This window comes from Mustela nigripes, chromosome X (assembly GCF_022355385.1).
Source record: "Mustela nigripes isolate SB6536 chromosome X, MUSNIG.SB6536, whole genome shotgun sequence".
NCBI classification, from domain to species: domain Eukaryota; kingdom Metazoa; phylum Chordata; class Mammalia; order Carnivora; family Mustelidae; genus Mustela; species Mustela nigripes.
In genome coordinates, this window is record NC_081575.1 from 73,548,960 (window position 1) to 73,576,771 (window position 27,812).

The window sequence follows — 27,812 nt, forward strand, 5'->3', positions numbered from 1 at the left end:
TTTGCATAGACAATAAGGCTTAGTTTTAGTTTTCAATGTCCAGGCTAAGTATGGGAATAGAAGGTTATGATTCTCAGTTGTTGGCAGTATATGGTCATGAACCCCTTACATGACAGTGATGACCAGCATTTTTCAAAAAATAAAACTAAATAAACTTTGTTTCAGTTATACATATGTATGTGTGAAATGAGTCATGAAGTAAAATGTGTCTCCTTATAATGGGTCTGGACCCAGAAATGTTTGAACCTAAGAGAAATGCTGACAGACCCCTAAAAGTTATAATTCCCTCACTCAGCTAGCGTGCACTGCTCTGATCTAACCTTCTGGTTTTGTTAGGAAATAATACATAATTTGATAATTAAAATGGAGGTCTTCAGGCAGACTAGGGTTTGAGTGGGACCTTTGAATCTATAAGTTTGTCTGCCATTTCAGCAGAAAGCTAAAAGAAGGTACATTGCTACTGAAGCACAAAACATGGAAGCTAGACACAAATAACAATGACCTACAGTGAGCACTGTTAGTTTCTAAAGCAAATACCTAAGAAGGCATAGGTTCCCATGTGAATGATATGCAATCTACTTTATCAGGTAACTAGATAAGACGACCCTTGGGGTGCCCTCCATTGAGAGGATATTATGATTTTAGAGAGCATCTTACAACAGAAGCAAGCAGTTAGCCTCAGATTTTATTTGGCTCTTACCTCTCAACACCTGATCCTGAGGTATTATTGGATAGAATAATAAATGGGACACAGTAGACAATGAAAAGCTTCCATTCTCAAATGGGCCATCTACTTCTCTGAGGAAATTCTGCCACTTGAGGGCTTTAGAAGGCTGGAGGTTTTAGAAGGGAACTTAGCCAACCCCCTTCACCACTATCCCCCCTCATCAGGCCTGAAATTCCTCAGAGGGCCCCAGTCCTTAGGATAAATCATTATCTTCTACATTTAAAATATAAATTTTCCTTTGGCTCAAAATTTTAACCTTTCATGTTTGTTTTTCCCACTTAGGAAAAAGAGTCTTAGGTTAAAAAGGAGTGAGAAACACTGCCACACTACCTCAGTGGGAACTGACATGGTTTATTCAGGAACTCATTTAGCAAGCAAGGATTAAGATTAATTGGAGATCTGGATGTCCCTGATTCTTTAGGTTTCATGGTCTGAAGCCAACCTATAAGCAGGTAAATCACATCCCATGTCTGAGAGTTGTGGAAAGAACCTAGGCTGAAGCCACACAGATTTGGGAGTAAATCACATTTCCTCCTTCTTAATGGTACCATCTTAAGCCATACAGCTAAGCTTCAGTTTTCTTATCTGTAAACTAATAAGAACAAAACTAACTTCACAGAATTAAGAAGATGATTTTATTCAGGCCTTAGCCATAGGGAGACTGCTCAAAGAAAAGAAATGAAAGTTTTATAGAAGCAGGTGAACAAAGGAGTCATCATCAGTCTTATGGGAGTCATGAGGAAGTATGGGTAGGGTCTTATCTCAGAATATGACAGGACAATATGGTCCCTTACAATTAGCTAGCTTTTTTTTTTTTTTTTTTTTTTGGAACACAAAAGGGTGGGAGAGTTTTCTCGACTGTAGCTGCTTTCTTGCACCCTAGGGCTCAAAGTTCAATGTTGTCAATCATTTAGCATAGGGCCTGGACCATGGTAGGCATTCAACAAGTGTTTCCTTCTTTTCCTTTCTCCAGTATAAGGATGTACAAAGTGGTGTGGGGTTCAGAGATGGGCCTAACAGATTTATTTTGCTTGGGAAAATTTGATTTGGCAAAGGATCCTAAATTTTAAAGGATAAATGATGTTTTGCCAGAAAGGGGAAAAAATGAAAGCTTTCTAAATAGGCTAACATAATAGGGAAGGGCATAAAGGCTTATAAGAGACATATTCAGAGACCAACTGTAACTTCAATGTGTTACAAAGAATAGCTAAACATGAAGTCGGTTTGAGCCAAATTATAAAAACCCAAGGAAAGCCATTTAATGCTTACTGTTTCAGGAAAAAAATCCAGGAATGTATGACTCTATCAAGATGAGGTTTCATTTTATGAGACTGCAGCGTAAGGGATGGAAGCAGGGAGACCAGTTAAGAAGGTAGTATATGATCTAGAGAGGACCAAGGCTTGACCCAGAGTAGTGGCTATGAGGATGTCAAGGAGAGGGCTTATGAAGAAGACAGTAAAGAGAGTTTACTAGATAGATTATCTAGTTATGGGGAGGGGTAACATTCAAGTGAGGGAGAAGATAGACTAGTAGAGGATGATAATATTAATAACAAATATACTAATATTTCTAGTGCTTACAATGTGCTCTGCATTGTTCTAGAAGCACTACACTTCTCTCTTTTAATCCATACAGTTATGTGAGGTAAGTGCTTTACTCCCCTCCATTTTCAGATGAAGAAAATGAGGCATAGAGAAGTTCAAAACCTTGCCAAGTATTTCACAGACAGTAAGTAGAGACAGAACTGAACCCCAAGCTGTCTGAGTACAAAGACTGAAGCTTGGATGCCTTGTGCATACTGTTGCCATTTACTAGGATCAAAGGATATAGGATAGGGGGTCAAATTTATGGCAAAAGTATTTTAGTTTTGGACAGGTTGACATTGAGTGCAACAAGCAGTTGATTAAGTGGATTTTGAGCTCCGGGGAGAGATAGGACCAGAGCCGGAGACTTGAGGGTTATCAACATATAGGGGTATGCTTATTAGGGGCCTCAAGACTGCCTTAGGTAAATGGGATGCACAAAAGTAGGGATGGGTATTTAGAAGGAGGGGGATGGTGAAACAAGCAAGGGGAAGCATTAGCTTGAAGACAAATTTGATCAACCTACAGATTTCACAGGCAACGCCTTAGACTTGGAGAGCCCATGTTTAATTCAAGCCCATTCGTACAGCTAGAGGGGTCCTGGAGGGACCGGAGGAAATTATGGTATGTGAAATAAGTTAAGCAGAGAAAGTCAATTATCATATGCTTTCACTTATTTGTGGAACATAAGGAATAGCATGGAGGACATTCAGAGAAGGAAGGGAAAAGTGAAGAAGGGGAGAATCATATGGGGAGACAAACTATGAAAGACTATGAACTCTGAGAAACATACTGAGGGTTTTATAAGGGAGGGGGTGAGGGGATAGATTAGCCTGGTGATGGGTATTAAGGAGGGCATGTATTGCATGGAGCACTGGGTGTTATACGCAAACAAGGAATCATGGAATGCTACATCAAAAACTAATGATGTACTGTATGGTGACTGACATAAAATAATAATAATAATAATAAAAGATCTTAAAATGGGGAGATTATCCTGGATTATCCAGAATGGGCCTGAATGTGATCACATGTAGTTGAGGGAGGTAGTAGATCTTATACACACGAAGAAAAGGTGAAGTGAAGACAGAGCAGAGAGACATTTGATGATGCTGGCCTTGAAGATTGGAGTGATGTGGCTACAAACCATGGACTGCCAGGAGTCACTAGAAGCTGGAAAAGACTAGAGATGGATTCTCCCTAGAGCAGCCTGAAGGACCTTTGCCCTAGTAACACCTCAATTTCAGCCAAATAATACTGATTTCAGACTTTTGACTTCCAGACCTGTGAGATAATGAATTTCTATTGTTTTAAGCCACAAAATTTACAGAAATTTGTTACACAACCACAAGAAACTAATATAGTGTCTCCTCAAAGCTATCACTACTTAACACACTTTTTGACCCAGTAATCCCTAATTATCAAAAAGTATCAAGCTTCATTTGTCACATACTAAACATGGTGCTCTTGTTAGGTACTTTGGTCAAGTTTTCTTAGAACACATAGAATAGAGAGACCTTCAGCTTCATGTGGAATGAAAGGGGAAGGATAGGGGTCTTTCCAGAAAAGCAAAATCCAAAATTAGCCTCTAAACCCCCAAAATTTTCACAAATGATTCCTTCAGACTCAGTACCTCCTCTGACTGGATTAGATCTTAAGGAGTCATATAAGCCATCTCCCTGTCTTTGCCTGTATGAAGCCAAGATCCTGAAGCTTAAAGGGTATCTGGTTTGGGGCAGATAACTGGCTTACTGGTTGGCATGGCTAGTCAGAACAGAGTATATGTCATTCAAGAATCATGAGAATATTACATTTTAGGAGAAATTGGCTGGGGAAAGTAGCATGTATGGAAAATGGATTGGTATTTGTTGCTATAAAGTGAGAAAGAGTTACTCATAGATACGTTGTTAAGATTGCTATCAACAGCAGAGAAAGACAAATATCATATGGTTTCAGTCATATGTGGAACATAAGGAATAGCATAGAGGACCTCAAGGGAAGGGAGGGAAAAGTGAATGGGAAGAAATCAGAGAGGGAGAAAAATCATCAGAGTCCGGACTCCAGGAAACAAACTTAAGGTTACAGAAGGGAGGCGGGTGGGGGCAGGGGTAACCCAGTGATGGGTATTAAGGAGGGCACATATTGCATGGAGCACTGGGTGTTATGAGCAAACAATGAATCATGGAACACTACAGTCAAAAACTGGTATGTTGGCTAACTGAACATGATAACAATAAAACTATTGCTAGCAACAGTTCTCTCTCAAGTGTTAGACTGGAAAATAATTTCGTGAGAAGGATTGGGATGGAACCCTGAAAAATCTAGCTAACCTGTAAAATCAGAAGGGCTTCAGAAAATTGTCCCCCTGGCAACTCCCGAATCCTAAGGAATTATGCAGAAAAACTAAGTATACCTATGTAGATACTGAAACCAACATAGCAGTGGATTGTTGAAAAAGTAAAATCCTACAATTTCCGCTACGAAAGAGAACCTAGAGATCACCCAGTTTAAGCTCATAGCTTTACAGATGTGAAAAACCAGCAGATTTTCCAATCCAACTTTAAATAGTTCAGTATTTCCTCTGTAGACTTGCTTCAGTGTCCACAGTGTTTTTCTGGGTCAGGTGCTGATTCATGGCAATAACAACATACTTATAAACGCATTCCCGGTACACAGGACAATCACATGCCTCCCCAGCCCGCCAAAGGGCGCAAAGCGAAATTCCTCGCAGTTTAGACACCCTTCTTGGGGTCTGGGACAGAAGCACGTTAGTAACCAGGAACTTAGCGGAACCTTGAAGCTGAACACTTGATGCCGGCACGGTTGCTTTGAGAAAAGAACACTTCCGTCTAAGGAGGCCTGGCCTCTAATTTGTGGGTCGGTCGGCTCCCAGTTCTCGCGTTCTGATTTGCCACGCTAACTTAGGGAGGCGGGCTTGCGTCTGGGTCACGCTCTCCCATTGGCTGCTGGCACAGCGGCGGTTTGGAGTGAAGGTAGCATGTTGAACTGAAAGCTGTGGGAGTGCTGCGACAGAAGGCCTGCGGTGGAGTCCAGTGTCCGGTGGGAATCCGGATCCGGCCAGGTGTAGGTCTCCTGGGTATGGATCTTGTGTGGAGTGCGTGGTGCGGAAAGTGCGTCAAAGAGAAAGGGTCGTCGCCACTTTGGGCCCAGCGCATCGTGGTCGCCTGGCTCAGTAGGGCCGAGTGGGATCAGGTGACGGTGTATCTCTTTTGTGATGACCATAAATTGCAGCGGTACGCCCTGAACCGCATCACCGTGTGGAGGAGTAGGTAAGGCTGCCGGCTCAGCCCTCCTGCTATCGTGCTAGTGGCGTCTCACCTCTTTCTTTGTAGGATTCCATTTACAAAGCCCAAGTCTGCAATTTTCTAAATGCCTAAGGTCCTTTGGAGTGATTTGGGCGTTGCCCATTTCCCAAGACCCTGGGGGAAAGTCCCAGCCACGCTTTTGTACTAATCCCATGTACGGAAAGGAAGGCGGTGTGCTTCAACCACCTTCTTGTTAAATCTTCGAGCTTTAACCCTTACTTTCTTCTGTCTTGGGGAAGGTGCCAAAAGGACCGGTGTACTCGAGCCAGGTTTAAGGAGTAGGTTTACACCCGAGGGTGGATTTTTGAGTCGAGTTGGGCGGGGAGCGGGGGCGGTGCTGGCTAGCAAAACCGTGTTTGGATGGGGAACCTCGGTCCAATTGGTAAGATTGAGTTGGGAGCAAAGGATGAAGTTTCCTCCAGCTGAATGAATTAAAGGTTTTAAAGTGAAAGAATGGAGTGTGTTCACGCTTAATTGTTGGTTGATTGCCTAGCAGTTAGGCAATCAACTGCTTTTGTAAACCCTAGCCAGCATCTCACACTCTGTATACATTTGGATTGTATACAATTAGGTTACCCTCCCTCTTCCTACTTTATTAATTTGTGTCTTGTCAATCCCTCTAGAGCCAGTTATGTCATTGGAATAATTTACAATGATCTAGGTTTTGAGGTGGTGGGTGGACCAGGGTAAGGGACCTTTATGATGGTGCTGGACTGTGGCTCTTTAGGTTAGGCAACGAACTACCCCTGGCAGTGGCTTCTACTGCTGACCTGGTACGCTGTAAGCTCATGGATGTAGCTGGTGGCTTGGGCCCTGATGAACTTAGACTGCTCTATGGCATGGCGTTGGTCAGGTAAGGCCTGCATGGGTAGGGGTGAGGATGGATTGAGGGATGGGGGTGGGGGTAGCCGCTTGATTAGCAAAGCTTGGCTTTAGGTGCTACCTGAAGCAAAGCACCCCATGTGCCTCTCTGTATGGGTCATCCTGTGATTGTTTGACACGACACCTTTTGGTACCCCCTGACAATACACATTCCTTTTTTTTCCCCTGAGAACCTTTTGTCTTCCATTTTTCTTCTCTTTCTGGAATGTGGGGTGTGGGTGATTTACACCAAGTGATCTCAGTGAATTACCTCCAGCTTTGATAATTTGATTTTTTTTTCTTCCCCTTTAACTCTTTTACCCAGAACTTGTCTGAATGGTCTGAGGTCTTTGGCCATGATTCGATGTAGATTTTTCAACCCTCCTCGCATCCATACCTAGTTCCCCCTTCTGTCCTTGACAACTGAAAGGTTGCTGAGTTGAAGTGGACACTGAGTTCCTGATTAACAAAATGATATAGAGTGGTTCTAGCTATTTCATACACATCAGAAAAAAGACTGTCACTGAATTTTCTCAGCTATCAAAATCTGCTCATTTCATACTGTTTACTTTGTGTGCCTTGAGGTCCTCCCTAGCTCTTCTTACCTTCTCCATCATTTAGGTGGGCTCCTCATATTTTTTGATATAGGTAATCTTTTGTTTTAGCATTTATAACGTGATCTAGCATAGTATGTTTTATTCTGTCATGATTATTTATCCTAGACTGACCTCTTCAAGTCCAGAGCAGTGTCTTCCTCATCTGTATGGCTTAAGTACAGGGCAGACATCCCTGCGCTGGCTGATACCAATCATAAGAAGAGGACAGACCAGTTAGTGGAAAGTTGTAGAAACTCCGGGTGTCAGTAACTTAGCAAGATGTTTTGAAGCCCCACTGGTTTGAGTAAAACCATTCCTTGGGCTATGCCACTGATTTCTTCCCCAACCCCAGGTTTGTGAATCTTATCTCAGAGAGGAAGACAAAGTTTGTCAAGCTCCCTCTCAAGTTCCTGGCTCAGGAGGTATGTATGACAAAATGGCATTTTTTAATTCTCTTGCCCCAGAAGGGCTCACTAAATGGGGCATCGGGTGTTATGGGCACACAGTCAGACTAGCTCATCCCCCCACTACCAGCCAAGCCCAGCAAGAGCCCCAGATCCTCAGCCTCCTGCTCGAAAGAAGCAGACTTTCTCCCTTGCTCATGGCTGCTATCTTCAGTGGCTTGGCTTGTCCAGGTTTTTGGGAGTGGGCCAGTGTAGCTGAGGCACTGGATTGCTCCATTGGGTAAGGACAGGAAAGAGGTAGCAGTCCCAGCACTTGCCTTCTGAGAGTTAGCTGACAGTCTGAGGGAAGAGACAAGCTCAGCTGAGCAGCATGAAAATGCCTGACATTCCTGCCCTGAGTGAGTATGTGAGGTGTGTAGAAGCCCAGAGGGCGGGCAGGTTCTCAGCCATAAAGAGAAGCTTCCTGAAAAAGAGTGTGGGATGAAGGGAGGAAGGATAAAGGGCACCCAGGGATTGGGACTCATAGGGCATAGGAAGGCTGGGGGTGATTGTTAATGCTCTTTCACAGGAATCTTTGTTCAAAGAGGGTGGTTGGTGTTGGAGGAGATAGCTATCTTTTCTGATTTTCCAGATTAACTCCCCAGAGCAGTAGAAGGAATAAGGAGACCATGTTTCTAATCCTGGCTCTGCCATTAAGACTGAAACCTCCTCAGGATCTCAGTATTTTTTATCTGTAAAATGTGGGGAGGCCAGGGTAATTAATCTCTTTGGTCCTTTGGAGCTTTAATATTTTCTAATTTCTGTACTCACACCCTCCCTCACAATCAGATAAACATTCCGGATTGGATTGTTGAACTTCGCCATGAGTTGACACACAAGAAAATGCCCCATATAAATGACTGCCGCAGAGGTGAGTTTTCAGGGATCATACCTATAGTTAAGCCCAGGGGCCTGGGCTGGGTGGCACTGTGGGGAGACGGAGGAGGATCTCTAACTGGTGTCAGAGCCAGAACTACAGTGAGGCAAGTGAGGCATTTGTCTTGGGCACACACTTTAAGGGGGTGTCAGAAGCTCAGTAATCAGAATAAATAACATTCTGATGTGGAAAAACCCATAATGAACAAAATGCCAAAATTTTAAAGACAGAATTATTGGTGATTTCTCCTTTTGCTTCAGACTCCAGTACAGCTTAGGAGCACACTGTTCTGATCCTCTTTTGATGTCTTGATTACTATGTTTTTTGGCATTCCCTTAAATTTCATACCTAGAGAAGTGAATGGGGAGCAGGTTGAGAGGTGTGAGCCATTTAGTGTCATGAACCCAGGAGTTCTTTAAACACCCCATCCCAACTGATTCAGCCTAGTCCCTTCATGTTGGGGAAGCTGAGATACAGAAAAAGGAAGAGACTTGGCCAGAACCCTGTAACTATCTAGTGGGCCTGGGTCCCTCTCCTTCACTTGTCAGCTCTGTATTATTTTTGGCATTCCGTCTCTAATACTGGTATTAGTTTCTTGTGAAAGGTGCTGATAAGCAGGAAAAAAGCAAAGAATAGGGAGATAACCCAGAGCAAGACGGGCTACCTCTAGATATTTGAGATTTGTGCCTTCTTAGAGTCAACCATCTTCCCTCAGGTCTTCCCATAATGCTTATAAGAGGAGGCTAGGGGCCTGCTAGGAGCTTGTTTGCCTGTGGCTACTCCAGTGATACTGCCTTCCTTCCTCCTCTCCTTTAGGCTGTTACTTTGTTCTGGATTGGCTCCAGAAGACCTACTGGTGCCGCCAGCTGGAGAACAGCCTGAGAGAAACCTGGGAGCTGGAGGAGGATAGGGAAGAGACAGATGAAGAAGACCAAGAGGAAGATAAAAATATTGTAGTTGATGACATCACAGAACAGAAACCAGAGCCTATGGATAAAGGGAAAGGTGCAGAACTGGATATCAGGGTTGATGGAGACAGTGAAGGCAACAAAGAGGTTGATTCACATTTGAAAAAGGCTCTGAGACATAAAGAGCTATATGGTAGGTGTCCTTGGGTCGGATGGGGGGTATAGAGGGGCCCCTGAGTCTGTAAGACTCAGACTTATGGTTAACACTGGTTATTTTCCTGGCTCAGCAATTCCTCTGGGGTTGTGGTGAGTTTTAGCTTAAAACAGTTACTGTCACAAACCATTTCCCTTGAACCCTGTGAAGTAGGAGAGGGAAGAATTCTGGTTCCCAATTTACAACTCAAGAAGTGAGATGAGAAGGGCTCAGAATCCCATAAGGAGCAGAGGGCCGGGCTGCCCTATCTGTTTCCATATTGTATTTTCAGAAAGAGCCCGAGAACTGCTGGTCTCATACGAAGAGGAGCAGTTTAAGGTAAGAAAGTGCCCTTGACTTTGTGTGTTTTCATTTGCCCAGCCATTTCTTCCCTCTTGCCAGCTTCCTGAGAGAAGTCCTGAAAAGGAATTTGAAAGAAAAGTGGCAGAGCTTGAGGGGACTTCTCGGAAAGAGAGGGGGGATCTAGGAAGGAGACAAGAGAAGCAGAATCCAGTTGGCTGATCCTCAACACCGATGGAAGAGAGCAGATGATGGAAGTCTGGATAATCTGCCCCACTGGGTGGTAGGGAACAACTGGGCATAGGTGGTTGCATAGTCCTGCAATACTGCAGCTGATAAGCAGATGGCACCCAGGAACTTTCCTAGATCAGGTGAGCTTGAGGAGTCCTGTTTTAGCAGGAAGGGAGGTAGCCTAGAAACCATTCAGCTTGGCTCTTCCTTTTCACAGATGAAGAAATAAATTGAAACCACAGATGAGTGAAGGGACTAGCCCCAGGTCACATATGCAATCAGTGACAGAACTAGAATTAGAATATCAATGTCCTGATTCCCTTTCTTCCATAACCCATTGCTTTTCCTCATTCCTGGGCCCAAGGGTCTCTGGCCCAATTCCAACAAAATGTCCTCACTGGACATCTCAGTATTGGAGTATCTGGTGGTTGGGAGCCACAGGGAATTCAGGGTGGGGAGGGAGGGAGAAGAAGGTCTGGCTTTCCAAGGTCAGGATATTTTAGAATGTGGGCTCAGTAGGGAATTTGTGGGCCCACCCCTGCATGCCATGCCTATCTCATGAAGGGAGGTGCTGAGAGGTCCTATGGGAAGGGATCCTTGAAGGGTGGAAGAGGGTTGCTTGGTTGAATCAGGGTTCTGATGGTAACTTCTTTGCTGGCAGGTGCTGGAGAAATTTAGGCATTTACCTCAGGCTGTTAAAGCATGGAACAACCTGTCTCCACCTGTAGAATGCATCCTGGCAGAGCTCAAAGGCATTACATGTGAGAACAGGTGTGTAACTAGGTAATTAGGGGCTCTCTAGCAGCCTCACTGAAATAGGCTTCCATATCCCAGCTTGTCAACCTTTGCTGTAAGGAAATCTTATGGATAATCCCGATTCCCTACCAGATGACCCAAATTCAGCCTGACCCTCTTCCCCTGGCCCTGCCAGCTGCCAGGTAAGGATTGCATACTCTGAATCACTAAAATGGCCAGGGACAGAAATGTCTACTGTCATCAGTCCCCTTGCCAGCTTTGTTCCTCTCTGTCCAGTGGTATGTGGAGCTCTGGTTAAGTAGGAAAAGCCCTTTATCCTTACCACTTCACTGTCTAGCCCATGTCCAAGTTTGAGGTAAAAGATACAGTGAGCACTGCTGATTTTTTAACTGCAAGTAAGCAATAATCGTGTCCCTTGGGTAGGATAATCGTGGTAGGGGGAACAAAGGAGAGGCTTCCCCAGGATCTGGCTCTTTGAAAGAGTAAGTCCCTCCCTGCTCTGTGGCCATGAGCCTCCCCCCACCCTCCAAAGAGTGCTCAGTTCAATCTGGTGCAGACAATATCTATCAATTCCTCTCCTCCTTAGCTCTTGGATCTTGCTACCCAAATTCAGCTGGAAAAGGGCTTTGAGGAACCTTCCACTAAGACCCTGTGGAGGCATTGCTAGACCCTAGGGAGAGATTGGAAGGAATCTGGGCTGGGGCAGAGAGTATTAGGAAGGTCTTACAGGTGACAGGGTGGGCCTGGGTAGATGGCCTACAGTGCAGGTTGGGATTGCCCCTTGCATCTTTTTCATTCCAAAGATACTACTAATTCCAAAGACGTTTTTATCAGTGTCTGCCTATCCTAGGCTTCTTAGCACCCTTCAGGAAAGGCCATCTCAGCAGCTGGGATAACTGTCTCTGTACCTGTGTTCAGTAGTGTCTGCCCAGTTATGCTGGGCAGGCAGCTGGCTGCTGTAAGTGCTCTTCCTGGATACTGACCTGAGAAGATAGGAGATGGATGGAAAGACAAGTCTTTTCACCTCATACCTGGTGGAGGGAGGGATCTAAGCATGACAGAATGGTCTGACAATGCCTCTGGCCATTGAGACACCTTGGGAACTCATGTTCCCCCTCTAGGCCTGGTCAGCTTGGGGATCCTCTCTTGAGGGGAACTGTTAGATCTGCAGAAAACAGTTAGTGATTGTTGGTTTCAGTTTGAGCTACATGGGTTGAGGGATTACCCCCTATAGCCTATGCTTTCAAGCCCTGTAACGTAATTCTAGGTTCTTGGGGTCCCTAGGAATAAGGGTTATATTTGCTCCTGCAGTTGAGCCCCCAAAGTTTCTGCTTCTAGGATTTGAAAGGGGGTAACTGGGGAGAAGGGAGGGTAAAAGACTGGAGGACTGTTAAGAGAAGCAAAAAGACTGATTAGTAGCTGACGTCTAAAAGCCCTTGACCCTGTGACCCTAGGCATTACCTCCTCTGTGGACCTGGGACCTTTCTCTGTGTGTGCTTTCAGGCTTGTTCAGCCACTACCACCGTCATTATGGGCCTTAGATCAGCGTGTGCTTGGTAAATGCTTGTTCAAAATCTAGTTATCCCAGTCTTTGGCCCTGTCTCTGCCCCAAAAGGCTGAGGCCTGAGATCCAACTGTCAACAGCTTTCATTTCCCATGCTGCTTTGCTCACTTGAGCCGGAGGCATAAGCTGCCCTGGGAGTGGGTAAAGAAGTAGAAGAGGGCTTAAATAAGTATCCTCTTGCTCCAGGGAGGCTGTGTTGGATGCTTTTCTGGATGATGGCTTTCTCATCCCCACATTTGAACAGTTGGCAGCTTTGCAGATAGACTACGAAGGTATGGTCCTGGGGCCTCACTTCAAAGAGTATTCTTTGTACTGGGCAGGAACACCAGGGGTGGGCTGGGTAGCCCAGGGCTGGGAGGCAAGGGATGTTTCCTGCCTTTCCATAGCCTGTCTCAGCTGAGCAGAACATGTAGCACCACTGTTACTCAGTTGCTGGGCTATTCTTAAGTGGCCTGGAAGTGGGTGGGCTGGGGTGGGCTGGGGTGTGGGAGAGTCTTAATGTCATTATTGTGCTATGTTAATTGTGATTTAGCCACTTACTAGAGAGTTAGAATAGCAGAACTGGAAGGGCCTTGTGAGGTCATCTAGTTCAATATCCTCATGTTACAGATGGTCAGACTGAGGTCCAGAGAGGGGAAGGTACTGACCCAAAATTACACAGTGAGTTATTGACAAAGATGAAGCTAGAACCAGAGCTTTTTTGTTTTTTTAATACTTTGTTTTGAGTCATTTTATTGTCGAATACTAACTGGTTTCTCTCCTTGCTGTTGTGCTCTTCTCTTTCTGTTTTGTGATGGCAACTCTGTTGTTGTTGGGCGCCCCCCACCCCCTTTCCTCCCCACCTTCTTTCCCTTTGCTTTTCTTATTTCCTCCCTCCTTTTTTTTCCTTTCCTTTCTCCTTCTCTCCCATGGGCCCCTGCCTCCCCTTTCCATCAACCTGTATCCCTCACAAACCAGAAAATGTGGACCTGAGTGACATCCTGGTGCCAAAGCCATTCTCTCAATTCTGGCAGCCTCTGCTCAGGGGCCTGCACTCCCAGACCTTCACACAGGCCCTGCTGGAGAGGTTGCTCTCTGAGCTGCCAGCCTTGGGTGACAGCGGGATCCGGCCCACCTACATCCTCAGATGGACCATTGAACTGATTGTGGCTAACACCAAGACTGGTGAGGGAGACTAGCCCTAACCTCAGGGCCTAACACAGCCCAGGCAGAAGCATCTGCTGCTGTCCTCAGCTCTCAGTTGAAAGGCACCAGGTGGACATTCCCCTTGTTAAAGGTTTAAGCTTGTCCAGGAGGGCCCGCAATAGCAGTAGACAAATCTTCCACCTTTTTTTTTTTTTTTTTTTTTTACTTTGGAGCCAAGTAAACTGGTCTGGGATAAAAGGGCCTGAAAGCTTCAGCAAATGGGAGGAATAGAGTAGGGAGTCTGGAGGAGTAGGGAGGGACAAAGCCAAGCTTTTAAAGGTATAAGATTGGGTGGGAGGCTTATTGGTTCCTTCTCCTCAGACCCTCTCTTCTCTCTCAGGACGGAATGCCCGCCGATTTTCTGCAAGCCAGTGGGAAGCCAGAAGGAGTTGGAGGCTATTCAACTGCTCTGCCTCTCTTGACTGGCCCCGGGTGGTTGAGTCCTGCTTGGGGTCCCCTTGCTGGGCCAGTTCCCAACTCCTTCAGCTGTAAGTCTCTTGAATTTCATCTGGTAAGAGGGTAAGGCTCCATAGGCCTCAGGGACACACAGCCTAGAGTGGCAGAATTAGGCCTTTGCAAGGACTCTGAGTCCTGTTTCCCTCCTATTAACAGATGGGAGAATTGAGATAGGGAAGGGGTAGGGAATTCTTGCTTAAGATTACACAACTTAAGACCTGTCTCAGCTGAGTCTGTTTTGAGAATGGATGAGATAATTTCCTCCCACCCCCACAGTGCTTAGCCCAGTGGCCTGTTCAAAGTGAGGGCACAATAAATGATAGCTGCTATTTATCATTGAACCCAGTCTTCTGACTCTGAGCCCTGTGCTGTCTCCTTTGTTATCTCCCAAAGTATATCTCTCCTAGGTGTTCACCAACCTTCAGTGACATATTCTGATGAAGTCTAGGTTTCTTGGCCTGACATTGAAAGATCTTTCTGATTCTGCCCCAACCCATCATGGTAACTGTACCTTCTGTGAGTCCCCTTTACCCAATCTACCCTGGGTGCTGTGGTCAAACTGAATATTGCACTGGTTCCTGTAAATACCTGTGGTTGTCTCCATTTCCTTTTCTCTGTCATGGTCTAATCCTGAGCCACTTCCTTCATAACAGGCAGACAGGCATAATAGGCATAACATTCCTCCTTTCTGGAATAATATCTATTTCATTTGAGTGATCCATCTGACACTCTTCATCTCCTCACTCCAGTGACTTTCATTTTCTACTACATCTGCAACACATTTCCATCATTCAGAGCTATTCCCCCTCTGAAACCTGACACCCCAGCATCCCACTCAGTGGCCATAACCTCTTATCCTTCCATTTCTCACCCTTGCATCCCATGATGTTAGCTCTTTGCCTGCCTCCAGACCTCCATCCCTCCATTTCCTCAGCCTTGCTTCTCCTCCATCCCGTGTGTGGTTGATCACTTCAACCATTCATCGTCAGGACTCTGCCTATCCTTTGGTGTATTTCACTTGCCAACCCCTGAGCTGGGATTGATTCTCCCCACTCTACTTCTGCCACTCCTCAGTCCAAGTAGCTGAGCTCTGCTGGAGAAAACTACGTAGCATTGTGGATTGCTGCCACTACAGAGGTATGATTTTTAATTTCAGGCCTGGCCTCAGCTCTGCTTGTCTGAACTTTTTACTTGTTTTCTGCCCTCTTTTTCTCCTGTTTCCTGACTGTTCTAAGCCCTTACCACTCACCTCAAACCCCTCCCCATTTCACCCTAGCTTCCTCAAGCATCTAGCAGGGCCCCTCCACCTGAGGTCTAGCCCTTGTGAACTGATCTGTGATGACACTCAACCATCTTGCCAGTCTCAGGATGAATTGGCCTTGCCCCACCTCAAAGCCTGCCCTTCCACCTATTCTCTGGAGCCACCTCTGCCAACGTCACTGGGGCCTCAACCCTGCTTCTCCCTTGCTTTCCTGGCTCTTCCTCTTCATCTTATGAATGTGCCTCAGGTTTTTTTCCATCTTTAAACAATAACATAAGCAAAATCTCCTTTGACCCTTCATCCCTGTGTTGGGTAATCAGCAGCATATTAGTCCTTTCCCCCCACCACCGACCACCATTAGAACATCTCAAAAGAGTAGTCTGTACTCAGCAGTCTTGATTTCCTCACTACGCTTTTATTCCTCAACCTTCTGCAATTTGGCATTTAACTCCCAAATCTGCTTTGATCTCCTAATTACCAAATCCATTGAGCCCTTGTCCGTTGCGGTGTCTGCTGCATTAATGGCCGTTTACCACTCTCTCCTTGAAATGCCTGTGCTTTTTTCCCCCAGTTCCTATAAAGTGCCAAGGCCCAAATCTCTTTATCTATCCCAGGCCCCTCCCCTAAGATTCAGCCTCCTATATTTGACTGTATGTCAGACATCTCCACATGGATGGCCCACAGATACTTTACTATGACCAAAACACTGGTCATCTTGTTCTCAACCCAGTCCTAAAGTAATCTTTCTCTTTTGCTCCCTTTCTCACTTGGTATCACTATCTGTGCTGTTATGTTGACTCTTAAGCACTTTCCAAATCTGAGAATTTATGTTGCCATGTCTTTTTCCCATAGTGTCTCCTTCCCTCTATAAGAGCTTTTTAAAGGTAAGGGCTCTGTATTAGCCATCTGTGCCCTAAACCACAACACAAATCCAGACCCTAAACAGACCTCAGTAAACATTGTTGAACTAAAGTATACTCTGCTCTCTCATTGCCAGCAGTGCTCTCTTTGCTGGGAGCTCAGTTTGTGCTTGGGGACTGAATGAAGTGGGAGTCTAGATGCCAAGACCCTCTTAGTCCCCTGATCCCTTCATAGAGTCAGAAAGTCATTCTTGAACCCTGATGGCATTTGGGGCACAGTAGTAGTTTATAAGAGAAAAAAAATGTAGGTTTGTAGAGAGAGGAAGCTAGGGCAAGATATCCAACAGATGGAACTGAACCAAACAGCTAGATCTCCAGATGTGTATGCTCTAGACTGGAAGTGATATGGATAGGTGGGAAACTGGGAAGAGAACCAAAATGACCTGGAGGGGTCAGAAAAACATGACAGGGCATTTGAGCAATTCCAGAAGAATAAATGAAGTTTCAAAGTCTGGAAAGACCATGGCATGTGAAGGTAATGGGGGAAGGGAGTGAGAAGAGCAGCATGGAGAGCTTTGGGTAGGTGGCCTTCAAGGTGCTTTCCAATCCTAAGTGCCTGCAGAGTGGAAGCTGCTGGTCTTGAAGTCTGGACCACAGAGATCTCCCAATCCAAGCATACCAGAGGGATGTGGCACATACTGGCAGTAACAGCGGCTTACTTGGGTACAGTCCTTACACACAGATTTTGCTTTTCCCAGGTAATCAGTGAATCTAGAGTCCTAATCATCCCGTCACACAGGTTGAGACATAGGATTATCCTAGGTATTAGACTGTAAGTCAGCGGTAAGTCTGCAAGTCAGAGCTAGAGCCAGAATCCAGATATCCTGTCCTTACTCCCGTACTCTTTCTCTAATGTTCCATTAGATTGCATGATTGTGAAAAGCATGTGTTATTAGGCACATAGAGAACCTGGCTTTGTTTTCCCCAGAAGAAGAAATAAAAGATACCACTGGCAGTTAACAGTCTGAGGCATGGTGCTGTATTTTTTGTAGAAGTAATTTCCTTTGACACAGCAGCCTTTAGAGATCAAGGATTATATCCTTATTTGATAAGAAAGACATTGGAGCGCCAAGGAGTGAAGTGATTTATCCAAAAGCTACACAGTTTGTTGATGGTGGGACAAGGATTTGGGCCCAGGTTTTGTGAGTCCAAATTCCACATTCTTCCACAACCTGACCTGTGACCAGACAAACCCGAAGAGAGAGAGAGATGCATTTTAAGATTCGTATTACCCCTACACCTCAGTGATCACACTAGACAGCTTGAGATAGCAGGTGGGCAATAATAAACAGTGGTGATAACAGCATCTTGCCAATATCAAGTGCCTGGGAATGTTTATTATTAATCATACTAATGGACCACAGTGAGCAGGAAGAACATCTCTGGCTTTTCCTCCAAAAAGCCTAGAAACTTTTCAAGACTTTCCCTGAAGCAGCCAATATCAATTCAGTTTGAGTCAGTGTCCTCTTGGAATATGAAATTAGCCCTGCAGAAAGGGTGTTTCAGTAAAGTCATTAAGCCCCAGCCCCACCCCCAGTGACCAGAGACCATATGGGGCCAGAGAGCTTGCTGAGCATAATGGCAATCTCCATGAATGACTCACAGTTCAGTTCACAACTCAGTACACATAGAAGGAAACTATTTGTCTACTCCATCCACACCTCCAGCAATGACCAGATCCCTGGTTTTATATGAGGCTCTGCAAGAGGTGTTCATGTTCTTTCTCCCTAGGATCTCTCCTTCCTGTTGGCTCTGTGTTGCTGGTTTTGCTATTAGCACCATCCTTTACATGCACCCTCTCATTATCTTTAACTCCCCTTTGCCTGACCCTTACCATCAGTCACTAAGTCCTGCTCTCTGTGTCTTTCACAGCCTCTCTCCCCTTGTCTCCATGGTCAGTACCCTAGGTCAACCCTTACCAGCTCCTTGGTCTCCCTGCCTCCAGGCCATCTTCCACATCTCCATGAGGCCATCCTCCACACAGGTACCATGGTGATCTTCAGAAATGCAGCCATCACCTGTGCTTAGAGTTGTCAGATGACCCCCTCTTCTAACACACACATTTAACTTTTGCACACTTCTGTTCCCACAGCTCCTCAGCATAGCCCTTCACCCGGAGCCGGGGTACTCCCACCACGTGTACACAGTATAGTGTGCTTACTCTTGTCTCTGCACAAAGCCCTCCCTTGATCTCTCCTGCCCTCCTTGTACTCTCTGCCTTTCCCCAGTTCCTGTAGTGCCCAAGGTCCACAGTGCTCATCTGGCTTCCCTCTCACATCTCACTTTGTCTTGTCAACTGCTGGTTTCTTTTCTTTTTCCTCCATTTCAGGCAGGACTGTAATTGCTCCTGGAAAGGAGTCACATTTTGTGTTCCAGGCAGAAGAAGCCCAACATGCTTGGAGGCATATCTTTGGAACTCAGAACAAATTGCTCAGCTAGGCCAGGGGAACAGAGGGTTCTGCCATTCTCACGTCCAGTCCTGTTAGCCTGTTGGCTAGTTTGTGTATTTACAAAGCATTTAGTACAGATGAATAGCTATCATTTATTGCATGCCAACTCACTATGTGCTAGGCGCTGTGCCAGACATTCTGTGTGAGCTATCTTACTCTTCCCAACAACCCTATAAGTCAGGTACCATTACTCTGTTTCACTGAGAGTAGAAGTGAGCCACAGAGATGAATCACAGCGCTTGTTCAGGGGCCTCGGTCCCGTTTCAGTTTGCTCTTCTGCACTGCCTTTCGGAGGCAGGTCTGGAAACTTAGAGACCACATTCAAACCATGGAATGTTGGGGTATGAAGTGAGTTGAGATTTTGAATCTGTCTTACTCCATCCTTCCCTTTGCTCAGCGTCTTCAAAGCCATGGGACAGGTCCTGCCAGACGAGGAGCAGGAAAGGCTGCTGCGCATCTGTTCCATTTATACCCAGACTGGAGAGAACAGCCTAGTACAGGAGGGCTCAGAGGCCTCCCCCATCGGGAAGTCTCCTTACACATTGGACAGCCTGTATTGGAACCTCAAACCAGCTGGTTCCTTTGGAATTGAAGGAGAACCCCAGCAGCAGGAGGAGCAGGGCCGCCTTAATGATCTCAAGAAAGATGAAAAAGAGGAGAAAAATCTGGAAGATCAGGTGGAAGAGGAGGAAGAGGAAAATGATGACCAGAAGTGGGAGGAGGAGGAAGAAGATGAAGATGATGAAGATGAAGATGAGGAGGAGGAAGAGGTGGAGGAGGAAGATAGAATGGAGGTGGGGCCTTTATCTACTGGAGAGGAGTCTCCCACTGCGGAGAATGCCAGGCTTCTGGCCCAGAAAAGAGGAGCTTTGCAGGGCTCTCCATGGCAAGTTAGCTCTGGTAAGAAACCTGATACTCACTTTCCATCACACCAGTCTTCCCTCTCCAGCTGGTTCTTGAGGCTTCCCTCCACCCTAGAGAAGAGATGGAAAGTAATGGAAGGTAGCCAGGGTGAGGCAAGACTAGGAAGCAACTTGATGTGTAGATGACACCTAGTTTTCCTCCCCTTTAAGACAGTGTATGTAAGCTTCAGGGTCCCAACAACTGTCACACTATTGACTGCTTCATACAGAGTGCTGCATGGGATGGTGTGGTTGTGGGCACTGAGCAGCAAAATACAGAGGAGATAGCAAGGGGTGGGTGGATATATGTGATTCTGCATGTGTTTTTTGCATGCAGTGAATCAGGAGCAGGGAGACAATAATGCTTTCTATGTATATGTGAATGTGTATGGAGGCTGGGTGGTGATGAGACAGGATTTTGCTGTATATATGAGAAAGAGGGAAACCAGGGGTATTAAGTTAGAGGAAGGGAAGGGAGATCAGAAAAGTGAAAATAAAGGAGTAGTGTGGTTTTTAGGTGAGGATACAAGTTAGTGAGACAAAGCCTGGTGGTGGAAAGAGAATATGAGGTGGTAAGAAAGTGGTACTACACAAATCTCCTTCTGAGGGATGTGTTTTCAGTGCCTTTGTTTAGGTTAGGGAATAGGAACTTTAAGCAGAGAGATCCTGAAGGAATGAACAGTTTGGTGTATATGTCAGGGTGGGGGATGAAATCTGAAAGAGGGAAGGAAGGCAGCTGGAATTGGGTATGGTATAGAGTGGGCATGATAGGGAACAACAGAAAGAGAGGGGAGGTAGCAAAGGAACTTAGGGGGAAAGGTAGAGCCTTTGCTGGAAGGGCTGGGGCATAAAGGCACTGAGTGTTAGGTGCGAGGGAGTACCTTTATGTCTATGTGTGGTGTCAGAGAAGTCTCTTAGGGCAAGGAGGACTGTGTTTGGAGCCTTTGTAGATATTGAATGGGAGGGGCATTGACATAGGCAAAATTATTTATGTGTAAGAGTAGGGGCTATGAAAGAAGTCATTGTGAAGTAGACACTATGCATCTGCATAAATGCACACAGGATCATGTTATGTTTTTGAAAATAGAGGAAGGATCACTGAGACCTTTGGGAGCCAGGAGGTATCTCTGAGGAGAAGTAGCAGCAATGAGAGGTGGGGGTATATGGAAAAGTGTGGGAACAGGCAGTGAGACAACCATCCAGAGGTAGCCCATGTGTGTCTCTGTTGTCAGTGAGGGCCATGTACACAGATGTCAGTCTGGAGAGGCAGGGGCTATGATGTACACAGGGTTGGGGATGTTAGTGATGGGGCGGGAGGATGGTCAGGTCAGTGACAGACATGGGGGAAGTGGTCCTTGTGTATGAAGGTATTCTTATATTTATAGGGCAACACAGGACATTAAGATAGGCACAACTTCTTCCTGTAAAAGAGTCAGGGTGGGTGGTTCTCTGGGTAACATGAAAAGCTAGTCCAGGAGTGATAGTTTCCAGAATGCCAGGAACATTATGACAAGGAGAATTTTCTGGGTACCAGGGAGATGGAGGAGGCCAGAAACTGGATCTACTTGGAGAAACTCATGAAAGCTTTACTTGAAGACATTAGTACATTGGATGTACTGGTATAAGGATGGGAATGAGGGTCTACTATAATACTATGTAGAGGGTATATAAGTTATTAGGCAGAGGATAGGGAGTACCTGATATGGTTCATTCTAAAGTGGAATTTCTGTTGTGGGGCGGTGGGAGAGTAGTTTGTGAAAGTGGAAAGGCTATGATATTAAAGTCTTTTCTTCTCTCTTTCCATTGCTGCTTCTGTGGGTATACATATATACAGGGACTAAGACTTGCCATGCATTCTTATGTACCTGTGAATGAGAGGTGTAGGAGGCAGGGAGTGAAACTGGGAACATTCAGTGAATGGTGGGTTCTGTCTGTGTGTTTGTGTGTATATACTTAGGTGGCAGTGGAGAGTGAGATATACAGTAAGACATCCCTTCCCTAGATTAGGGATGTTCTTTGTGTTTACATCTGGGGGCAGTAAGACCTTGCAGGGGGCAGGGGGAGTATAATACCTCTGAGAGAGAGTCCACCCTGAGGTGTGGTATGTGGGTGTGTGTATGTGTATCTCAAGGCAAGGCCACTAAAAAATGATGTGACATTCAAACACATTGAGAGTGGGGGTTGTGTGTAGACATGCAGGAAATCTAGATAATTCAGATACTCTGAGATATCTGGGTTCGGGATAAAGATGTGGGAATTCTGGGACATCCAAACTCTCAGCATGTGTGTGTGTGGTAATAGCAGAGCAGGTGAAAGGTTGAGGCAGTGATACGGCCAGAACTGAAGATGATGCCCTTGTCTGTATTTGTGTTGAGGGCATGTCTGGGGAAGTGGAAGAAGAGCTGAGAAGAACAAATATGTTTGTAGTTGTGTACATGGTATCTGTGAACTTGGGGGTGGGTTGTGGTGGTAGGGAAGAAGGGCAATAAAGAGTGAATAAGGGAGTATGGAAGGGGTGGGGAGTGCAAAGAGAGGAGCTCACGACAAGTGATGCAGACAGAAATAAGGCTGGACTTGCACAGAAACCTCATGCTGAGCAGGCTAATGGAGATGGGCGGGTAGATCGCTTCTTGGCCTTTTGGGCTAAGATCAAGTGTAGGTGAGCAGGTAGACCTTGTAGACAGGCCAGTATACCGGTTTGAGAACTAGCTAATCAGCCCACTCTTGCCTCCTCCCTTTGCTCCACAGAAGATGTACGATGGGATACCTTCCCCTTAGGCCTAATGCCAGGTCAGACTGAGGACCCAGCAGAGCTTATGCTGGAGAATTATGACACCATGTATCTTTTGGACCAGCCTGTGCTTGAGCAGCGGCTGGAACCCCCAACATGCAAGACTGGGTGAGTGCCCATGGCAGCAGGATTTCTTACCCCTTTCTCTGCCTCCTGCGGGAGGGAGGGAGGAAGGGAAGGACCAAAATAGGAAGGGGGGGTTAAATGAGTGATGTGTAAGCTCTGGTCCCTGACTGGGCCCTTGACAGGACTCCCAGTCCCTAGTTGGGGGTTGGGGTGGGCATTGAAGTAGCCACGCAGAGCTGGCTTGGCACCCTTCAGATTGCATCCAGTTTGTGTGTGTCTGTGAGAGAGACAGAGATGGAGACAGAGTGTATGTATGTGTGCACACACATTTTTGGGAGGAGAGAGTTCCATAGCTTTCCTCGGATTCTCTAAAGGGTCCACCACTCCCAAAAGGTCAAGAATGGGTATTATAATCCAACTTCCTCATGTTCCTGAGGAGAAAACTGAGGCCCAGAAAGGGGATGGGATTTGTCCAAAGGTGCACAGAGTAATCAGTAGGCCTCCCTGCACTGTCCAGGCATCTTGGTAGCAAGGCCTGCGCAGGGCTCCATGCTCTCCCTCGAAACTCGCCTCTGGATCACAGGCGTGGGAGCCCTTGGGTCATCAGGGAGCCAGGAACCAAGCAGCCCTTGCTGAGGGGTTCTGCTGGTAACACGAAGGAGCCCGTCCAGAGGGCCTGTACATTCCGGAATGCGGGGCCATTGTGACTGGGAGAATCCTGTGAGTACCAGAGAGAGACCTCTGTGGGCCCCTGAAACTGAAGAGTGTGTCCCTGTGCTGCCTACCCACTCCCTGGGAAATGAGACCCTCTTCCTCTGGACTTTCAGGGAGAGAGCTATAGAACCCAGGGGCCCCAGCAGCAGGCCAGGCCCAAGGCATTGCTGTGGATTCTGTCCTAGGCCAGGGGGCAGCAGGCCCTTGGAGAGGAGATGCAGCTGGGGAAACCAGGTGGTCTATAGTTGGGAGTGGGGCCCACATGTCTGAGAGACCTCTTCTCCCCTTGGGTAAGGCTGGCTTGATGAGCATCAGGGTATCAAGTGTGGGCAGGAGGAGCTGTTAATTCCCCAAGGGAGCTGATTCTGTCCAGTCCCCACACCCCCTGTAGTAGGGAGGTTTCCTCTGCTGAAGCAGCATGCCCATTCCTGCTCCTGGTCTCAGATCCACCTCTGACTTGGTTTTGTGGCCAGGAACAAGTCCCTTTTCATCTCTGGGCCTCAGTTCCCTTGTCTGTAAGATGGTGGGCAAGGGAAGGGAATGGGACTAGATCATCTCTAAGGGTTTTTTCAGCTGCAGTAGTGTAGCCATGGATCTACCTGAGGGGAAGGGTGATGGCTTTGCTCTCAGCTATCACCCTCATCTACCTGGAAGGATGTTCAGGAAGCAGGGGAAGCAAGGGTGTTCTGAACAGTGCCAGGGAGGGGAAGGGTAGTCCTCTCCCTAGAACAACTTTTTTTTTTAATATTTTATTTCTTTTCAGCATAACAGTATGCATTGTTTTTGCACCACACCCAGTGCTCCATGCAATCCATACCCTCCCTAATACCCACCACCTGGTTCCCCCAACCTCCAACCCCCTGCCCTTCAAAACCCTCAGGTGGTTTTTTCAGGGTCCATAGTCTCTCATGGTTCACCTTCCCTTCCAATTTCCCTCAACTACCTTCTCTCCATCTCCCCTAGAACAACCTTTTAATCCTGGGTTGGGATCTGGGCCTAGCCCTATAGCCCAGTCCTGGCCTTGGACCCTTTATCCAGCTGTTGGGGGTGGGAGGGATCCAGCCAGGGTCCTCTGGGATCCCAATATCTATGGCCCTAGAAAAAAGCCTATTAAGGTGGCCACGTTCAATATCTTCCTGGGGTAGGGGGGGGTATACGGGCCCTCCCTCCTGCCTTGACCCAAATAGTTCTACTTTAATCTGATTTATATACTAGGGCTTTGCATAAAGTTTCATCTGAAAAGTTGTGCTCCTTCCCTCTTCTCAATTGTGGGGAAGGCAGAACGACCCCTGGGGCCCATCTGAAGTAGTTTCTCAGATTTGCTCCATAGTCGTCTTCATAAAACCAGGCAGGAGGGTGGGCCCTTTCCGTAGATACACATCATTCAAGCACCCTTAACCCTTCCAGAGCCTAAAGTTGTGTCTTTCCCTGACAGACCCCTCTCCCCTCTCTCCACAGCACCCTTGGCTTGAACTGTGGTGTGGGCAGTGACAACTGCAGCAACAGTAGCAACAGCAGCAACTTGGAGGGCCTTCTCTGGAGCCAGGGCCAGCTGCATGGACTCAAAACTGGCCTGCAGCTCTTCTGATGCCCACACTGGTGCAAAGTGTTTCTCCAGCTCTGCTGCAGCAACAGCCCCTTCCCTGCCCCTGTTGTCCCCCTGCTCCTGGCCCCCACCAGTGCACCTGATGCTCCATGAAACAACCTGGGAGACAGTCCCACTTCAGCCGTATCAGCTCAGCTTTCTGCCACAATGGAATTTTGAATGTTTTGGGGTTTTTTAAGTTTTGTTTTGAAAAACAATAAACAGGCAACTGTTAATTTTGGTGTTTATAAGATAAGGGGGTGTGTGCTGGGGCAGACCAGTGTAGTTCTTGCTTTTTTCTGAGGGACCCAGAGAAGATGTGATCATAACAGGACTTTAAGCAAAAGCCTGGTCCTTTGGCTCCTTGGGCCCACTGCTCCTAATTGTTTTCACCACCAGGCCCCACTCATACTTTCTTCCTGATTTGAACCATTTTCATTCCTCTCTGCTGTAGAATTGGGCCAGCTCACTTAGAAGCATCAGGCTCCAGAAGAGAGGTGTTGCTATAGAGCCCAGCAGCATCAGGAGAATCTGCTCAGAACCTCCCTGACAGTGGGAAGCCCCAGGCCTTCCTGATGTTACCTGGCAGGGTTTTGGCTCATTTCCTTGCTTACTCTCACTAAACAGCAATTGAAAACCAAAAAGAAACCTTTATTTTTCCACTCCTTTGGCCTGGAATAGATAGAGTGGACATGACTGTGATAGACACTGAAGCTAGAGGAATATCTTATCGGCTGACATAGAGCTTCTGTATGTCCCATAATTATGCCAGACAAGAGTGCCTACTCTGCCAGCTCTGAGCTGCCAAGAGACAGGGATGAATATGTTCACACCCCTCTGAGCCCTCTGCCAAGTGAGAGAAGACAAATTGCCATTCATATAATCTGAAGTTCTCTGGAGGGAGCCCTCCTGTGCCACATGTTCTTTGTTTTTCTCAGGGTTATATTTTCATGGTGGAGGTTGATTGAGGTGAAGTCTGGCTACAGTATTACCAGTCCTCTGGAGAGAGTGATAGCTGAGCAAGAGAGTGGGCATTTCCGCAGGGCCAAGTTGGCCCCAGAAAAGGGGAAGCATAGGACAGAATTAGGCAGCATTCCAGACAAGAAGCTGGCCCAAGGAGTGGCTGAGCTAAGGAATGAAGGAGAGGGCTTATGCTATGAAAATGCCGAGGAGAAATTTAGTGGAAATGTCATGTCTGATGCTGTCAAAAGGTTAATTTGAGGTAGGACCCATAGGAAGTCCCCAACACTTATTAAAGTATATCCTGGATATCTTTGTGTGTATGTGTATATAATCATTTTTCTAGAGCTGGCCCACAGACCTAAACATTATCAAAGGGATCCTTCAGTCCAACAGCCCAACAGGGTTAACATTTCCTATCTTGTGTAGACCCAAACATTAGGCACGGACTGAGCCGTCACTTGCATTGGTTAATGCAGTCAGTTTCCCTGCAAATCTTCTGACTTCTGCCACAATAGTAGGTGCTGTCTTTCAGAATCCTGGAGCTGAAGGAACCCTCAGAGTAAATGTAGTCTGGGAGGTAGCTCAGCACCGGCTCCATGTGGAGATGGGTTCTGGAAACTCTTGGTTCCCCTCCACCACTTATCTGGAGCAGCCTGGATTTTATATATTGTGTATGTATTGGTATCCTATGCAAGATTTATTATTTATTTATTTTTGGGGGGGCAAATGGGTTTCGCTGCTAAAGAATTTGGAAATCATGGTTCTAGTCTAGCCCCCAGATTTTATGCACTAAGGCAGACAAAAAGGGAAGGGATTTGTCCAAGGGCACAAAACAAGTTTATAGCATATAGATCCAAGTTTCTTGTAACACTGGCGTCATCTGGGTACTTGTTAGAAATACAAATTATCGAACTTCACTACTGACCTGAATTGGAAAGATTCAGGGTGAGCAGCAATCTGGTTTAACAGTCACCAGGTGATTCTGATTCATGCTAAAGTTTGAGCTGCACCGGAATGCAGAGGGAAAAATCTGCCCAAAGATCCAGGTTCCAGGGAACTCCATCACTTTATGGGAGCAACTTTGGGTAAATTACGCCAGTTTCTTCATGTGTAAGAAAATATTTGCCTCATATTTGTTGTAAGGTTCAAAAAAGATAATAGATGTGAAAGTGCTCTTCAAAGTGTACCATGCTTTGTATGTGTGAGTAGTGTGGATTCATAGCAGGATTAGTAGGCCTTGAACTCAAGACTCAATTCTGTATAACCTAGGTCAAAGTGCTTTACCTTGGCCTTCAAAGATGGGCCTAAAGATGAGCAGACTACATGAGCTTATTTCTAGACCAGGTTCAGGTAGGGTAAGAGTCAAGGGTCATTGTTTGCTGGAGTTCTGAAACCTGGTTTCTGTGAAGCAGGTCCTTGGGAAGAGCTGCTTTAGATGGTGGGGTCAGGGGTAGGGTCAGGTGTGGAAGAGGGGTAGGAGAGGACTGGCCAGGAAGCAATAATAGCCCAGTGCCATTGGACCTCTTCCTTCTGACTGGAGTTCAGAGAACTGATTAGAAAAATTTATCAAACTGTACACATTTAACTGGGGAGCAGAGTTGGGGGTCAAGGGAAGGGGGTATATATTATATTGTTATTCAGTGACAATAATTGAGAGTCACCTCTTCTGATAATTCATCAGTGATGAAGAACATGGTTTCTGCTTCTAAGGAACTCCCTTATTATTTGGACAGGAGTTTGCATGCCAACATAGTTGTAACAGAGTGACAAGCACTAAGAAGGATTGTTCAAGATGCCTACAAGGCCCACTGTAGGTAAGGATCAAAAAAATGTGATCAAGGAGGTGGCACAGCTTAATAAAGGAGGTGATATTAGCAGTGAGTTTTCAAAAGTAAGTTACTCTAGTGAGAACAAAGAGTAGAAGTAAGGTAAAAGTCTGGAGGGGATAAAGAAAAAGCATGGCATGTTGGGACACCAGTGAAGGGTCCAGGATAACTGGAATATTTTAAGTCGTGAGGCCAGAGAGTTAAGCTAGAGAGAGGAATGGTCAAACTAGTTGATTTCTCACCTACGATTAGAGAGGCATTGAATAGTCAGTTGTCCCCTCTTGGAATTCTATTGTTACCACTCCCCCAACACTCAGGCTGCCATTG

At 46.2% G+C, this 27,812-nt stretch overlaps 1 protein-coding gene across 5 annotated transcripts; it reads left to right on the forward strand.

The window, feature by feature from the left end:
• The first annotated feature begins 5,250 nt into the window (after window positions 1-5,250).
• Window positions 5,251-25,967, forward strand: LAS1L (LAS1 like ribosome biogenesis factor). 5 transcript variants are annotated; one of them, XM_059384617.1, is made up of 15 exons: window positions 5,251-5,601; window positions 6,365-6,490; window positions 7,447-7,516; window positions 8,327-8,408; window positions 9,231-9,515; window positions 9,808-9,854; window positions 10,708-10,817; window positions 12,553-12,638; window positions 12,976-13,026; window positions 13,324-13,530; window positions 13,892-14,039; window positions 19,036-19,538; window positions 22,292-22,439; window positions 22,915-23,117; window positions 24,570-24,660. In XM_059384617.1, the coding sequence occupies exons 1-14, from the start codon at window positions 5,411-5,413 to the stop codon at window positions 23,102-23,104; spliced, it is 2,244 nt and encodes a 747-aa protein (XP_059240600.1). In that variant the 5' UTR covers window positions 5,251-5,410; the 3' UTR covers window positions 23,105-23,117; window positions 24,570-24,660. The 5 variants fall into 5 exon arrangements, with proteins under 5 accessions (XP_059240600.1, XP_059240599.1, XP_059240602.1 ...); XM_059384616.1 differs by having other exon boundaries at window positions 5,259-5,601; window positions 22,289-22,439; XM_059384619.1 differs by lacking the exon at window positions 12,976-13,026 and having other exon boundaries at window positions 5,260-5,601; window positions 22,289-22,439.
• Window positions 25,968-27,812: the final 1,845 nt, after the last annotated feature.

What these genes read in the sequence shown, in the direction of transcription:
- LAS1L (XM_059384616.1), top strand. Translation starts at nt 5,411, where the DNA reads ATGGATCTTGTGTGGAGTGCGTGGTGCGGAAAGTGCGTCAAAGAGAAA. An exon ending in ATCACCGTGTGGAGGAGTAG is followed by an intron (nt 5,602 to 6,364) that starts GTAAGGCTGCCG and finishes GTGGCTCTTTAG; the next exon opens with GTTAGGCAACGAACTACCCC. An exon ending in TCCATGGCAAGTTAGCTCTG is followed by an intron (nt 19,539 to 22,288) that starts GTAAGAAACCTG and finishes TTTGCTCCACAG; the next exon opens with AAGATGTACGATGGGATACC.